General features: G+C 35.1%; 1 protein-coding gene and 1 long non-coding RNA gene across 3 annotated transcripts in view; both read right to left on the bottom strand.

The window, feature by feature from the left end:
• The window catches only part of LOC127987694 (uncharacterized), a 2462016-nt gene that overhangs the window by 66372 nt on the left and 2379012 nt on the right, over nucleotides 1-16632 (bottom strand). The window contains exon 150 of the mRNA XM_052590053.1: nucleotides 14101-14274. Within this exon, the coding sequence (XP_052446013.1) occupies nucleotides 14101-14274 (174 nt within the window). The remainder of the gene's footprint in view (nucleotides 1-14100; nucleotides 14275-16632) is intronic.
• On the bottom strand, nucleotides 136-7685 carry LOC127987813 (uncharacterized). Of its 2 annotated transcripts, XR_008161429.1 has the most exons (5): nucleotides 7564-7685; nucleotides 4596-5825; nucleotides 4422-4456; nucleotides 3721-3755; nucleotides 136-1510 (listed from the first exon to the last, which is right to left on the bottom strand). It is a non-coding gene; the product is annotated as an uncharacterized LOC127987813 (long non-coding RNA). The 2 variants fall into 2 exon arrangements; XR_008161428.1 differs by having other exon boundaries at nucleotides 4596-7624.

Below are 16632 nucleotides of genomic sequence, written 5' to 3'. Positions count from 1 at the left end.
AAGAACACTACTATAAAAAGCCTTGTAAAACTGCCAAGAATGCCTACAACAGATGTCTGTGCACAAACCAATGAAAAATGAATTTGCCAAGTCCATATAAAACCATATATTTTAGAGAAAGAAAACACCACAAAATAAATTTACATTCTCCTTTTATTTGTGTTTAGCCTTCATACAAACAAGAAATGTGAAATCAGTCAAATCACCGTCATCAGACTCACGTAAGTAATATTCATATCTTTAACTTCAAACTATAGGCAAGCATACACTACCAGTCACAGTTTTTGAAAAGTAAGATTTTTAATGTTTTTAAAGAATTCTCTTCTGCTCAGCAAGCCTTAATTTATTTGATCCAAAATACAGCAAACAGTAACATTCTTATATTTTACTACTTAAAAATGTTTTCTATTTTAATATATTTTAAAATGCTATTTGTTCTTGTGGTTTCAAAGTTATATTTTTAGCCTCATTACTCCAGTTACATGATCCTTCAGAAATCATTCTAATATTCTGATTTGCTGCTCAAATAAAGTTATGTTGAAAACAGAGTACATTTTTTTTCAGGTGTCTTTGATGAAAAAAACATTCAGAATAGTAGCATTTATCTGAAATAGAAATCTTTTGTACCATTATAAATACCTTCATCATCAATTTTGATCAATTTAAAGCATTCATCAAAGAATCCTGAAAAACATTTACTCAACTGTTTTAAATATTGATAATCAGCAAATCAGCATATTAGATCATGTGACACTGAGAACTGGAATAATGATGCTGAAAATTCAGCTTTGATCACAGGAATAATTTAAAAATATAAAAAATGTAAAATATATTTCAAAATTTTAGTAACGGCTGTAATCAAAGCGGTTCCGCTCATGAACGCTTCTTCATTAGATAAAATCAAAATCTAAATTTAGGACAAGATTAGGACCATTCCAAGGGCCCAGCGTGAGAGAGGGCATGGGGAATGCAGAATGAGATTTCTACCAAAGGAGACTCTAAAATGTTAGAACCAACAGCCTCGTGCATCATATAGTGTGGTTGTGCTTCGGGTGATCCTTGAAAGAGTCCCAGCGCTAGGTCCATTCTGACGCCGTCCCCTCCACTCTCTCCCACTTGTGCACTTTCTGTACCGTCCTGTATAAACATTTACATTTAATCATTTACAGACGCTTCTATCCAAAGCTACTTACAAATGAGAACAACAGAAGCAGTCAGGTCAACAAGAGAACAACAACAGTATACAAGTGCTATGACAAGTCTCAGTTAGTCTAGTACAGAACGCATAGACAGGTTTGTTTTTTTGTTTTTTTTTAAATATGGAAGGCAAGAAAAGAAGGAAAAGTGCTGGTGAAAAAGATGAGTCTTTAGATTTTTCTTGAAAATGAGTAAAGAGATTGGGAGGTCATTCCAGCAGCTGGACACAGTCCAGGAAAAGATCCGTGAGAGTGATTGTGAACTTCTTTGGGATGGAACCACAAGGAGTCGTTCACTTGCAGAGCGCAAACTTCTGGAGGACACATAAGATTTAACCAGTGAGTTTAGGTATGTTCACAATGTTTCACAATAACTTTGATATTGTGAAATATATTTAACTGAAAACTGAATGCAAAATAAATCACACAATATTTTCACTTTACAGTTCAGTAACAGTGGAGTTGGAAACAAAGTGGACAACACTATTCATTAAACACTTATTTAATGTATTCAGATTAAAGTTTACAATTCACAAATTATTCATAAGCAGTGTTTTCAGAGCCCCCAGTTACACTGTTTTAACCCTTTGAAGTCGATTAACGCATATATGCGTTTTGAGTCATTTTCTCCTGATAACCCCGAAAAGAACTTAAATTACACTTTCAGTTTTAATCGTACAGATAAGAGCAATAGATCAATCGAATCTGTAAAGGGTCTACTTTTTTTGGATACAAACATAATAACAAAACACCTTTGTGCACTTATAAAATAAAGATAACAAACAAGGTGCGTTGTCTGCAGCCTTTGTGTGTTCTGATCTTCATTTACAAACACGTCATTAAAATGAACTGTAACTCCGTGAATACTCAACGAAGAGACATGAGAGAGATATCTATAGAAAGCCCGAAATGTCTACTTTTAAACTAAACAAGTGCTGCCGAAAACAGATATTCTGAGATAAAGTAATCCATATGAAAACAACGCAATGTCTGTTTTTCATGTCTCCCTTCATTATATCTAATGTGACCACGCCCCTGCGCTTAACGCGCTATTCAGATTCAAACTGAAGCGCACGGCTTGAAAACACCCACACAGAAGAAAAAGCAGCGAGACTGTTCTTCAAGTTTTTATTTTATTTTACTATTTGCTTCGCGATGAGAGGAATAAGACATAAATCACTCCAAACAGATGTGATGTGGTTGAGGATTTGAGAAATGGATTTCCTCAGAAAAAAGAATGAAGCACTTTATTCAGCAGAGATCATAAACATGAGTAAGTCTCTTTTTATTTATTTATATACTTGTACTAGTTTTCACATAACGTGTAAACATTTTACTAGTTAGACTTTTTCCAAATACTTTTTCCAAACTATAATTCCTGACTAAATGTATAATCAAGTGAAACATTATGAAGTTTCAATAACAATATACAATACTATACAATTCAAAAGCTTGATGTAAATAATATAAATGTGACAAATAGAGATAACTCTAACAAATGTAAAAACAATGCAGTTCTTTCAATTTATTCCCCCTAAAAAAACCTGAAAAATATTCTCAGCTCTTTTCAACATTAATAATAATAATAATAATGATGATGATGATAATAAATGTTTTTTTATTTTATTTTTTTGGTAGAAAATAAGATTGTTAAAAGGATTTCTGAAGGATTGTGTGACTGGAGTAAGGATGCCAAAACATTTGTTTGAAAGTCAGCTTTGATTGTTCCTAATAAACTGTTTAACTGCTCCCCCAAGTGGATATTAAATTATGTTTGGGATAATGGAATATATTCTTAATAAACTACAAACATAAAATTATATAGATTTATTTTATTCTCACATTCTTTCTTGTAACTCCTCACTCAGTGGCACAGTTGAATGAGAGGCTCATTATGCAGCTCATTATGCAGGCCTTTGTCTTCTCAGGTGTAAATCACAATGATATTCATGATAGTTGACGCCTACTCGCATACGACTTTTACCAACAAAAAGTCTCTTAGAAAATTTAAATCAATATATTGTTTTCTGTGAGTGAGTAAACAAGATGATTTTCACATAATTTAGAAAAATTCTAGGCTACAAGCTCCAGTTCTCAACAATCCCGGGAACCAATGTTATGTATGTGTTTTATGGCCTTATTCAAGTGATTTAACATTTTTAGTTTTTCACTAACCATGCATAACATTTTTTTTCTCAAAAATACAATCATGTACATACATGCATTTCACATATTATTATAGCCCAGTTTGTGCTGATTACAGTGATATTAGACTTTACCCATTTAGATATGTATAAGAAACTGAAAAAAGCACAAATATCAGGGCATGACAAAACTTCTCCAGGCCTCAAAAATACCCTTAGACTCCAGAGGGTCAGAACACTAACATTACAGTGTAGTAAAACAAGTCAAATCAAATTAAGTACATTTTTATTAAACGAAGTACAATCAAAACCTATCACAAAAGGTCAAAGCATCTCTAGCAGAAGTGACAGTGCAATGTAGCAGATGAACAATTTCTTACCAATGTTTCAAGAATAAACTGGATCCTCAATGACTCTACAAGGGGAAAGAAGAAATGGTTTACTGAAAAGTTCTTAAAAAGCAGGATTTCATTTTATACCATTTCTTTAAACCATTGGTTCTCAAACTTTCTATACCAAGTACCACTTCAGAAAATATTTATTATTAAATATTAAGTTCCACCATAATGACCAACATTAAATTTCAGCAGCGTAGTAGGCCAAACTATTCAGCTACAGCTCTACAGTTAAAAAATGAGGCAGTTTTATTCTAATAAGAATCAGCCACTTTACCATGGTAAATACAGTTTGAACATTAACACTACACTGTGCTTACGTACAGGTAAATGAAAACTTAGTTTAAATTAAAATGTGTTATAATAAAAGTTACATAACTTTACTGTACATTAACTGTACTTAAATGTACAAAAAAAGTATTAACATTAATATTTAATTTAGTGATTCACCTGCGTAACCACTAGAGAGGGTCTGACACTGAGAACCACTGCTTTAAACAATCCTCATTTTTAAATTCATTTTCATTAATTCATTAAAATTGTACCGACATTTGCACTTACATGTTTCGGAAAACACTTTGAAACTATTATTAGAATAAAAACATATATAACACACCTAATGCATGGATTCATATCAGGAAAATGTGGGAAAATCTCTAAAAGACAGACATTAACACACAACTTACCAGCAAGACAGTAGGTGAGCATCTAACTTGATCATCTGTGATAAAGCAATGCAAAATACACACACGGGTATTTATTTATTTTCTGCAGGTTACATGTCCTTTATGCTACCCATTTGTAAACTCTGGTTATACTTTACTATTTTCAAAAGATAATAAAGATAGCGATTTTCTTACCTCATTTTGCCAGTATGTTTGCAGGACCTCGCAGAACACATCTGACCCTTCTTGTGTTCACAGCTTTTGTTCTCCTTTGACATGTCACGACTCAAATTCGCTCAAAATAAAACAAATTAACAGGCAAATATTAAATAATTTGGGACCGACTGAGTGGTCAGTTATAACGAGCAGTAGCTGAGCTCACAGTTAGCTGCCTCACTCACAGAAACACGACAATCCCGAATCATTTGAGTCAGTTCGGGAGTTCAATGCGGGTTCGCGAATCATTTGAGTCAGTTCATAGCGTGATCGCGAAACATTTGACTCAGTTCGGGAGTTCGTAGCGGGTTCGTGAATCATTTGACTCAGTTCGGGAGTTCGTAGCGGGTTCGTGAATCATTTGACTCAGTTCGGGAGTTCGTAGCGGGATCGCGAATCATTTGAGTCAGTCCATAGCGGGATCGCTTTGACTCAGTTCGGGAGTTCATAGCGGGTTCGCGAATCATTTGAGTCAGTTCATAGCGGGATCGCAAAACATTTGACTCAGTTCGGGAGTTCGTAGCGGGTTCGTGAATCATTTGACTCAGTTCGGGAGTTCGTAGCGGGTTCGTGAATCATTTGACTCAGTTCGGGAGTTCATAGCGGGTTCGTGAATCATTTGAGTCAGTTCATAGCGGGATCGCGAATCATTTGACTCAGTTCGGGAGAGCGGGTTCGTGAATCATTTGACTCAGTTCGGGAGTTCGTAGCGGGTTCGCGAATCATTTGAGTCAGTTCAGCGGGATCGAGAATCATTTGAGTCAGTTCATAGCGGGATCGCGAATCATTTGACTCAGTTCGGGAGTTCATAGCGGGATTGCGAATCATTTGACTCCCCAGCCGGCATTTCAACGTTGAAACAACGTCAGGCACCACGGTTGAATCAACGTTGAATTACCTTTCGATTTTGCAAATTGGATCAACGTTGAAATCGCGACGCTGTTTCACCGTCTTACCTGCATCACGGGTGAATTATGTATCATTTGAATCAGTTCGGGAGTTCGGAGCGGTGTGTGTGTGTGTGTCCCAAAGACTGTGCTGCACAACCGTTAACTGTTAGATGTTCAAAAGTTAAATCAGACACAATTTAAAACCGAAAAAGAAATATAATACTAAGATTAAAAGTTACAGATACCTGAAGCTGTTGTATCTTGGCGTTCAAGTGTTTTGGCCGATTTCTTGATTTATCTGAAGTTGACCAATCACGAACTAGGAAAACCACAGAAGAAGAAAGACGAAGACGGCAACTAAAGTCTGACAGGAACAGCAAGCGATGTATGATGTTTCTAGCAACGTATTTCAATGCCTTTTTAGTTCTCATCTCTCTCCCTCTCTCGCTCACACACGCATATGTAGTTTACAGGGACTCTCCATAGACGCAGGGCCGGATTAACCATACGGGCAACTGGGCAATTGCCCAGGGGCCCAAGGCCTCTAGCCAGGACTTTTCTACACCGCCAGCTTACGTTTACAGCCCCGAGAGCGAAAAGCATTTCAAATTCAAACATGTACTTCTTCATTATTTAGGACTAAAAATGTGTGTTTTGCCAGATTATGTAGCATTTATTTCTGTCTTGTCTTCTTCAGAGAAATTGACAGATTTCTAAATGTTTATGTAGCACTAAAATGTTTAACTGGTTAATTGTGCTGTGACATGTTGTTGTTCTATTTTAAAACAAGTTAAAATGAGTTTAGGATAAAAATTTTATGAGCAGATAATAGTGATACTGCATTTTATTTATTTATTTTTTCCTTGAGGTGCCAGCTTCATTAAAATGCTGTAAATTGTTGTGGAGGGATAACCGGCAGATTTCAAATTGTTTGTGTTGGACTAATAACTTGATTGCCTTGTTGAATTCTGGGGAAACAGGGTCACCCTGTCAGGGTGATTTCTGCTTAAAATGAGCTGAGGAACAAATTGTTTCTTGATGTGTTGTCTGTGGTCTTCTGTTATAGCTCTATCAATTCAATACATTTCTATTGGGAATAAATGTTGTTAAATAAACAATGGTTTGAAAGTGGTTGCTTATTTATTCATTTTTGTGAAAATGGAGAATATTTCCCTCCCTCTCAATGTAGTGGTCAATTTTACCAGATTATACAGATGCTGATGTGTTTTGTTTTCATAGCATCATATGTGAGTGAATGTCTTTGATAGGGGACATAGTAGTGCATTTGTAGTTCTATGAGCATTTAAATATTTGTAAATCAAAATACACCTGATGACAGTTAGAATTTGAATTATTGAGTATATTTACTGTTTATTACAGTAATACATTTTGTATATGACCATATTATGGTGATCCTGGGGTCGTGATGATGGGGCCCTTGAATATTGTTGCCCAGGGTACAACAAAGTGTTAATCTGGCCCTGCATAGACGTAACGGTATTCTATACTGTATATCCCCATACACTATTTAAAATTTCTATTAAACACCGTATAGTATTTTTTTAAAGCCATTTGGTTTACGAGAGCACAGTAATTGTCTTCATAAACCATGTTTACATTTTAATACCCATTTCAGATATTTATAAACCATATAGGCCTACAAGAACACACACACAGGGTAACCAAACGTCCCGGTGTCCTATTGCTGAAAAATAACCTGTACGTGTAGGAAACAGTCACGGCTCGTATCAATATTTTATTTGCAGTTATGAGAGAGGGAGAGCAGTTATATTAGGCGCGTTCCACTTGAGGCACCGCTGCACGCACAGAATGATCACCTGTATGACATCAAAGTACCGCGAGAGCGATTCGAATGCATTGGATATGTGTGCGGTCATATCGCTCTCGCGGTAATGTCATACAGTGATCCTTCTGTGCGTGCAGCGCTGCTTCAAATCGAACGCGTCTATCAACTTCGTGCGATTGCTTCTGGAATTCGCAGGTTGTAAAATCGTGTCGTATATCATGTCGTCCGTACGATTTTCAGATAAACTCACTCGTGCCGTGTGCGTTGACATACGACCTTCCGACCATCCGAATTCGCACCGTGTACGCCCGCCTTAACGCCGCCCCTGGGTTCGCGTCTCCAATAAGAATTAAGAATTAATCCACAAATAACTTCTTCTTCTTCTTTGACGTTTAATGGCGGTCGGCAAATCAGCTTTGGTGCATATTCCGCCATCTACTGGGATGGAGTGTGAGGAACTGATGTCAGAAATAAACAGGAGAGAAAACAAACAAACAAACAAAAAATATTACTTCCACCTACCCTACCTTTCTATATTTACTTATATAAACTTGTTGCTTTAAGAAAATAAATAAAAGAGAGCTTCAGATCCTTTGAAAGAACTATTAAATATATTTGGCAAAGTTAAAGAATGTATGCCAACAGAAATTAAATTGTTTTTTAATTTAATTCTTTCCTTTTCAAATGCCATACAATTGATTATTACATGCGCTACAGTTTCTGAGAGTCCACATTTATTGCACTGACCAGAACCATGTTTCCCTATCGATTGAAGTGATTTGTTGAGGGCAGAATTACCAATTCTTAGACGAAAAATAAGTCGTATTAAAAATTAAAAGTCTTAATTGACAAAGTCTATAGAGATTTTACAAAATTTTATAATGGTCTTGAATCGGATTTCCCACTTATTAAACTATTAAGAACTGAAAACGAATCTGAGCAAATGTGTTGTACACTATCCACTTTACTGTACGCAAACCTTCCTCGTGATCGCTATAATTTGTGCAGTATTGTTCATTACTCACATTTACTTAATTCATAAATGTTAAAATCAATATGATTATTTAGTGTATTAAGTTCTTGCTAGATGCATGAGTTTCACCAACGTGTTCTGGGTCATAAAATAACTGCTTATCAAAACCAAGGTTGACGTCACTGTATTCTGTTTGCACCTATATCTTTATTTGTGCTTCTTTGAGGCACATGATCGTTAGTTAATAAGCGGAGATGTTCTGTTTATCTACAGTAGGACAGGATTTAATGATGTAGGCTATTTGTGATGTTCTTCTTTTCCTTATTATTAATCTTTATTGTTAACCATATTGATGAGAAATGTTATGTATATGTAAAGTGCATAGACTCATTTAATTCAGTTTTGTTCTACAATGTTGTAATCGTTTAAAAGGAACTTCTTGGACTCCATCTGGTTGAATGCTTTCTCCCCATTCAGGCCCTTCCAGTTGATCTTCCTCCCAACATCATCATGAACATGCGGGAAAGGATGTTTCCATGTGACACGTTTTGTGTCATGGCCCCCAACAGCTGCAAGGGAAGAAATCTAAAATTTAACAAAAATCCTGTCAATTTCTTATATATTAAAGGGTTAGTTCACCCAAAAGTGAAAATTCTGTCATTAATTACTCACCCTCATATTGTTCTACACCCATAAGGCCTTCATTCATCTTCAGAACACAAATTAAGATATTTTGATAAAATCCAATGGCTCAGTGAGGCCTGTGTTCAAAGCAATGACATTTCCTCTCTCAAGATCCATAAAGGTACTAAAAACATATTTAATGTGAGTTCAGTGGTTCTACCTTAATATTATAAAAGCAACGAGAATTATTGTGCACCGAAAAAAAACTAAACAACTTTTCAACAATATAGTGATGGGCTGATTTCAAAACACTGCTTCATATCTTTACGAATCAAATCAGTGACTCAGATCTCCTGTCAAACGACTAAACTGCTGAAATCACGTGACGTAGGCGCTTCGAGTCACTGATTCGATTCGTAAAGCTTCGAAGCAGTGTTTTGAAATCGGCCCATCACTATATTGCTGAAAAGTCGTTATTTTGGGGGGTTTTTTGGGACTCAAAAAGTGGTTTTGTCACTTTATAATATTTAAATTGAACCACTGAACTCACATGAACTGTTTTAAATATGTTTTAGTACCTTTACAAAACTTATTATGAATTAATATGGTATGAAATAATGATCTGAAACAACATTTCATGGAGATGGAGAACTGTCAAATGTAAATAAAAATAGACTCAAGCTAGTATACTAGAACTAAAGTTTACTGATACAAGTGGGTTTTTAAACTTTTACCCATAAGTTAGACATATGAATCTTTGGAAATGGTACATTTATTACACGTTAAAAGCTGTAGTTGTGGACCATTATCAGTATTTGACTAAATCAAGTATTAAACAGTTTTTAATCTTATTGTCCTCAGATGAAAGATGAAATAGAAAGAAGAAATACTCCAAAAACACACGTGTGGCACTTGCATAAATTGTAAGCTGCAACAGAATAAACACACACACACACACACATGGTAACTTATTATGAATATGAAATCATGATCTGAAACAACATTACATAGGGTGGCGAATAGTCATACGTAAACAAAAAAATAGACTCAAACAACTAGAAGTTCAGTGAAAAAAACATTAGCTTTACTCACCTGCTATTTTACTCGAAAGGAGAGAAAATTTGTTTTAGGTCGGGTTGCACTGAAAACTTATTTATAAAGTTTATTAAATCACCCCACCTCCAATAAAGATAAAGAAATTATGTCCAAATAGTGTTTTACTCAAAAGGTTATTTGCCAAATTACTTTTCACTCAAATCTGAGTTTAGCAATGACCGCTAATGTTACTGGATACAACTGTACAAATAAAGCATATTTTAACTCTTCTTACTGTGTTCAGTCTTCATTGAGCTGATTTTAGTAATTGGACTGTGCAGGGATCCACTCTTCAAAAATAGACCTGAAATAGTCGACCATCCGAGGACTTTTGGCATACTCTTTTCATCATACTCTGCTTTGGGACACACTTATTCTAATCTCACATATATTTAGGATGGATAGTGTGAGCACTGAAACACAGGGCTTGTTTTCCTGCATTAAGACTTTCACCATGAACGAAGAGGAGACCAGCCCGGGGTCATCACATGTGGTCGCTCAAGACCAAGGTACAGTCCTTCATAGAATCGTTCTCAAGCGCCGGCCTCTGTTCATTCAAGGCTGCGGTGTGTGACGCCGTTTCATTGAGAATGTGAAACTACTTTGTTTGTCCTTCCAAAACAAGACCTGACTAGAAATCGTTTATATCAAGTTTATAATGGGTTTTATGTTCATGTCTCGTCGCTCCGGCCGGACAGGGAATCACAATATGTTAAGAGACGTAACATTTCTGTCACACGCTTGAGGCATTCGGCCAATCACAACACACTGGATATCTGGCAAATCACAGCACTCCTCACTTTTCAGAACGATAAGCTTTGTGAAAATCGACACGTTTCAGAAGAAGGGCATAGAGCAGAAACAATAATGTACACAATGTAGAAAATAATGTTCCTTTTAAAAAATCTTAAACCGCTTAAACACATTACACCAAAACAATGTTGTTTTTAGCAGCATCATATGAAAACTTTAAAGGAGAAGCAAAGGAGGATCGGTTGCCAACCTGACAGTAAAGCTCATTAATACTGAAAACCCATTATTCATCAGCTGACCGTCCCAAACTAATGTCTAAAAAACTAGTTATTTATTTTTGATGAGAAAAGTAGTTTAAAAATCAAACGCCAGGTTAAATGTGTTTTCCTGAACATCAGATCATTTAAGATGATTTTGTTAACATCAACATTTCATCTAAGAAAAAGAAAACGGACAACACCATGTTTAAATAAATGATTAGAGAAAATATTCCACACAGAACTACTGTTTTTAATCAACTGTTTTAATCAGTTTATTTTAGTATTTTAGTTATTTTAAGTGTTGTTTGTACTGTTGAGAATGACATGAAAATGAAGAGAAGCACAATATGAACTTTTTTTATACTATGTTTCTGCTTTGTTTGTTGTAATGAGAGGATTTGAGATTGTTAGCGACAGACAGACACATAGCTAACTTAATATAGAATTAAATAGAATAACAATGAGTAGAAAATGTAAGAGAGAACATGGAAATGTTTTAAGTAACATGGACATTTGACACATTGTAGATTTGCTTTCTATCTTTTGACACATTTAAGTGCTGCACTTGACAATCACATTTAAACATCTGAATCATTATGAATGAGTTTAATAGAAATATTATTAAACTGAAGAGCCAGACAGACTCATCTGAGCTTCTTCCTCCTCTGTTCCAGCTTTACATTAAACACAATGATCATCTGCTTGAATACTAAAGCAACATTAATCATTCAATATCATGTTTCTAACACACATGCTGCATTATTTGATTGTAAAGTCCGAGTCTCTTCACCTGTATGGATCACATTTACACATTTATCACACATTTATTTCTCCTCATAGACACAGTAGTGAAGCTCTTCTGTGGATCTTCAGCTGATGTTTACTGCTCCTCTCAAGATCACTTCACTTTATGAGATACTGCATTCATCAGATTTTGGTGATTTAACTATCTATCTACTCTGTAAGGTGGAACAGAAGAGAAGATATTAAACTACAAATTAGTTCCTATATTTCAATAACTTTTTTTTATTTTTACTTATTCACAATCACTGTTTGTCCTCTAGTTGAAACATGTTTGTATTGGTCTCAGTAAATAAGTGAAATGATTGCACAGCTCGCTGGAATACTGGATTCTGATTGGTCAGTGGTGACATTCGGAGGTGTGTTATTCATTAGGTGTGTGTCATTAGCAGCAGAATAACACACAGTCATACGGTATTTGAGTCGGGCGTTTCTTTGACTTCTCTCGTATCACAGCACCGCGCTCTCACTCGTTTCATTCAAACACAACTGCTATTAGCTTGTGCCTCAGTTACTGACTGGATTTACCCTCAAACCAAACCGCAGGAGATTCCTGTTAATAGTAGACTTGAGGAGACATTGTTCAAAGTGTGTCTTGTTGTTCAAGTTGTTGCTAACTGACCAGAAGTGTTTAGCTGAATCTAAATTGTGTCTAATTCTTCACTTGTGTGTCAAGAAAGCATATGATAAGTGTGATAATGCAGATGCAGCCGGATGTTATCACAGAATAAGTCTCTTCAGGAGGACACAAGTCCTGATCACCCTGTCGGGTTTATTCTGTGATAACAAGCGGCTGGAGGTACATTATCTCTTACAGAAAGTAAGTGTAAAGTAATGTGACGTGTTGCTTGTCAAAGTAAAAACACACAAGAGACAGAGACATTGATCATGTGATGCTGGACGACTGTGAGCTGAAGCTGAATCTGCTCTGATTTTACCAGCGTTTTCCTACAATCTGAACAAATCTATTTCAAACTCGAATGATTCACTATTACTGATCTCATTAATAAAGCAGCTGTTGCTGTAGAAAGCTGTGACAGTCTGCTTTTCTTCTCTTTCCTCCTTTGTGTTCAACATTTTATCAACTTTACATTTCATTCTGACACAAACCCTTTGAAATAAAGCTTGATGATCATTTGATAAACTCTTTTCACTAATATCTGAAAGTATATATTTGTTCAGATATCAGAGGTAAATGAATCTCTTTAATATCACAAAGTGAAGTTTACTCACATCAGTTTACAGTTTGAGTCTCGTAGCACATCAATGAGCTTCTGCTTTGAGTCTTCAATCATATTATAACTCAGATCAAGCTCTTTTAGAAACTGCAGAGCTTTTGTGTTTGTCAAAGACTGAGTTAAAGAAGAAACATCTGTAATGTCACAGTAATAAAGACTAGAAAGAGACAAACAGAGGAAGAGAGATCATCTTACAAACAAATCATTAAGATGAAGAATCTTTCACAAATATAATGTGAACACATTCATCATGAGATATTGAGTATAAAGTGTTTTGTTCAACTCTTATGTGCTGTTCGTTTGGGGACGACACTCGAGCTGTTTGGGCTCTCCAGAGAACACAGCCAACAAAAGGACATTTTGTTACAAAATGTGTCATTTATTAATGTTTTTACTCTACATTCATGTAGTTTTTTTGAAGGATTTATGATATTTTGTAAATGTTTAAAATGTATTAATTAAAAATATATTTTTAAATAGTTTTTTTTATATAAAAAGAGCTTTTTATGTAAAATTCACTTTATTAAGACTAATTTCTAATTGTGATTAATGTTGATAACATGGCGTGTGTGTTTCCTCCATCGCGGATCTGCTGGTGTCTTCAGACTGTGTGTGTTATCTGTGTTGTGATGGACATTTTGACTAATTATGTAACATCATTTGTATGCGAGTTTAATCATTCTGCATTGTGCACTTCACTTTCGTGTATTTTGTGGTCTGAATTGTGGTGAATTTATTGATTTTATTTGATAAATTAAGAAGAGAAAGTATTGATTTGATCATTTCCTCATTCATTTCTATGTGGGTCTCCAGAGAGAGACTTTTTTCACACTAACACACAACCAGATATCAATCCAATTTAATTTTCTGTTTGTAGAGCACCAAGTGTTGACAACCGTACAAAGTCTCATGTCATTTAGATAAAGGGAACATTTCGTTTTTATTTCAGCAAACATCATTTGGGGTCTCAAAAGACCTTGAACAGCACATAAGAGTTAAAGTGATTTTCATCATTTTGATTCTTGTCTGTGAATGTTACTGACCTCAATCTCTCCAGTTTACAGCGTGAATCCTTCAGTACGTCACTTAAGTGATTCACTCCTGTGTTTTTTATTTGATTCCCGCTCAGGTTCAGTTCTCTCAGGTGTGATGGGTTTGATTTCAGAGCTGAAGTCAGGATGAGACACTGTTTCTCTGTAATACTGCATCTACACAGACTGAAGACAGAAAGAGAAAACACAATGAATCAGACACGTTATGTTCATGTGTGAGTAATTCATCATGTGTTAACATCATACAGTGCAATAAATAAAACCTAAAAACAATAAAAGTAAATAAATAATCATTCAGCCATAAACTTAATCTAAAACAAAATAGGATTTGAGGATTTTAGTTACATTTCAAGTCTGAAGAATCTTTAGTCAGACCAAAAAAAAAATAAGATACAGGATCAACTATAGAACCACTTTACAAATCAAATGATGTAACAAATCAAGAAAATTCTGTTCATAAATCTACATTTACTTCAAGACATTTTAAGATTGAAGTTTACAGTCAACAAGTACATTTTATGATCATATTTATTTTAATTTTTTTACTGCAGGTCAGGAATTAATTTCTGATGAAAAGCTGATAATTGTTTGCTATTGCTGTGATCTCATGAGACTGACAGGTTTTCCCTCCTTCACATCATCAGACGAGAGAAGAGATGTGTTTATGAGAGAAAGTGATAGTTATTTTCATTAAAGATCACAAGGGTACATTCATTTTTGGAAATAAATGATGTACCCTGATAAATCTATCTGACTGTAACTGCTGTAGAGTATAATGATACTAACTCTAGTTTCTCCAGCTTGAATTGTGTGTTCATCAGTAGATCACTGAGGTGTTTCACTCCAGAGTCTCCTAGTAGTTTATTCCTGCTCAGGTACAGTTCTCTCAGGTGTGATGGGTTTGATTTCAGAGCTGAAGTCAGGATGAGACACTGTTTCTCTGTAATACTGCAAGTACACAGACTGAAGACAGAAAGAGAAAACACAATGAATCAGACACGTTATGTTCATGAAGTCACAGCAGAACAACCTTCATCTGTCAAATAACAGCATCTTAACCTACACTGAGAGAAAGAGAGAAGATAGAAGAAAACTATTTAATAAAGTCACAATGTCTTGATAAAACAAAAAAACAGAGGAAGAGTGTCTGAACACCTTTGGATAATTTTCCACAATTTGGTCTTCAAAACAGAAAAACAAATAAGTTATTCATTTAATCAAATAATTAACACTTCTCATGATTTATGTATAATTTCTCCTGATTCTTGATAGAAATACAACAAAGTTTTAATTCCTAACAACCTTGTGTGAAAGGTGTTAACATCTTTCATATTTTTTTTATTTCTGTCATATAATACTTATTTAATCTTTTGATGTGAAGTACAGTAATATTTCTCTGAAACAGGTCAGACTGAAGAAGCAATGCCTGCACAGAATAAAGCCCAGTCTGGACCGGTTCTGTTCAGTTGTGTTACACATTCATTAATCTGGTGTTTGATGACAGAGAGATGATATGAAGCATCAATAAACACTATGAATATGTTCTGATACAGCAGTACACAACTATTCTGTTGTGTCCCATTAATAAACACAATGAAAACAGTTCTGTCCCACTGGATAAAAGAGAAATGTTTGTGTATTTTTGCTATTATTAAGTGAAATGATTGGATATTGGGTTGTGTATTTGACCTGCTGTATGAGCAACAAGAAACACTCATTACAACTTTCAAATGTTTAGACCACACAACAACTAACTTTACAAGTAAAATATACAGTACAGAATATAGACAGATTAACTATACAAAAAAATATGAACATATATAAAAAATATACATATATATAGTGCAAAAAACAAGCTATCACGGGTTGATCCAAAAATGAGCGGGTGCAAGAGAAAAGGTGAAGATCAATGTTTTATCAATCAGTTGCCCGTATTTAATAAATAAGAAGCAAATATACAGCAGACAATGTAATGAGGTGCTGGAACGATCACTTGCATTGATGTGAACTGGAGGATGCCGAAACTCAGTTTGTGCCTCACAGATTTGAGAAATATGACTACTGAAATGAAATGACTACTTTTAAATGAAAATATTCAAACCAAAATAAATAGGCTTCTCTCTGATGATGTAATCCAAATGAAATGTGCATTTCTCTCTGGCGTTCATGGCGAGTCCGCATCGTCCACTTCATCTTTACAGCGACACAGAAAACACCAGTTTATTACTAAACAATTAAATGTCAAACCCGAACCTCACGGTCTGCTGAACTTGCAGAAACATCAAAATAAACATAGCCAGACTAGAATATTTGTGTACAAATTATGAGCTTATTGACACATTTTTTTTATAATTCTTGAGAAAATTAGAATATATTAAGTTTTTTTGTTTAACCCCCTAGTTCCTACATCTATAGCCCAATGACGCTACAATATTTTCTTTTTCTTTTTTTGCGGTCCGAGTTGCGGGCGGGTTAGTTTAAAACACTGGTCAGGTGTGGGTTGTTTATATATTGACCCGCGCA

This window comes from Carassius gibelio, chromosome B22, assembly GCF_023724105.1.
Source record: "Carassius gibelio isolate Cgi1373 ecotype wild population from Czech Republic chromosome B22, carGib1.2-hapl.c, whole genome shotgun sequence".
NCBI lineage: Eukaryota > Metazoa > Chordata > Actinopteri > Cypriniformes > Cyprinidae > Carassius > Carassius gibelio.
Note: the sequence above shows the minus strand (reverse complement) of the source record. Positions and strands in the feature narration are given on the sequence as shown.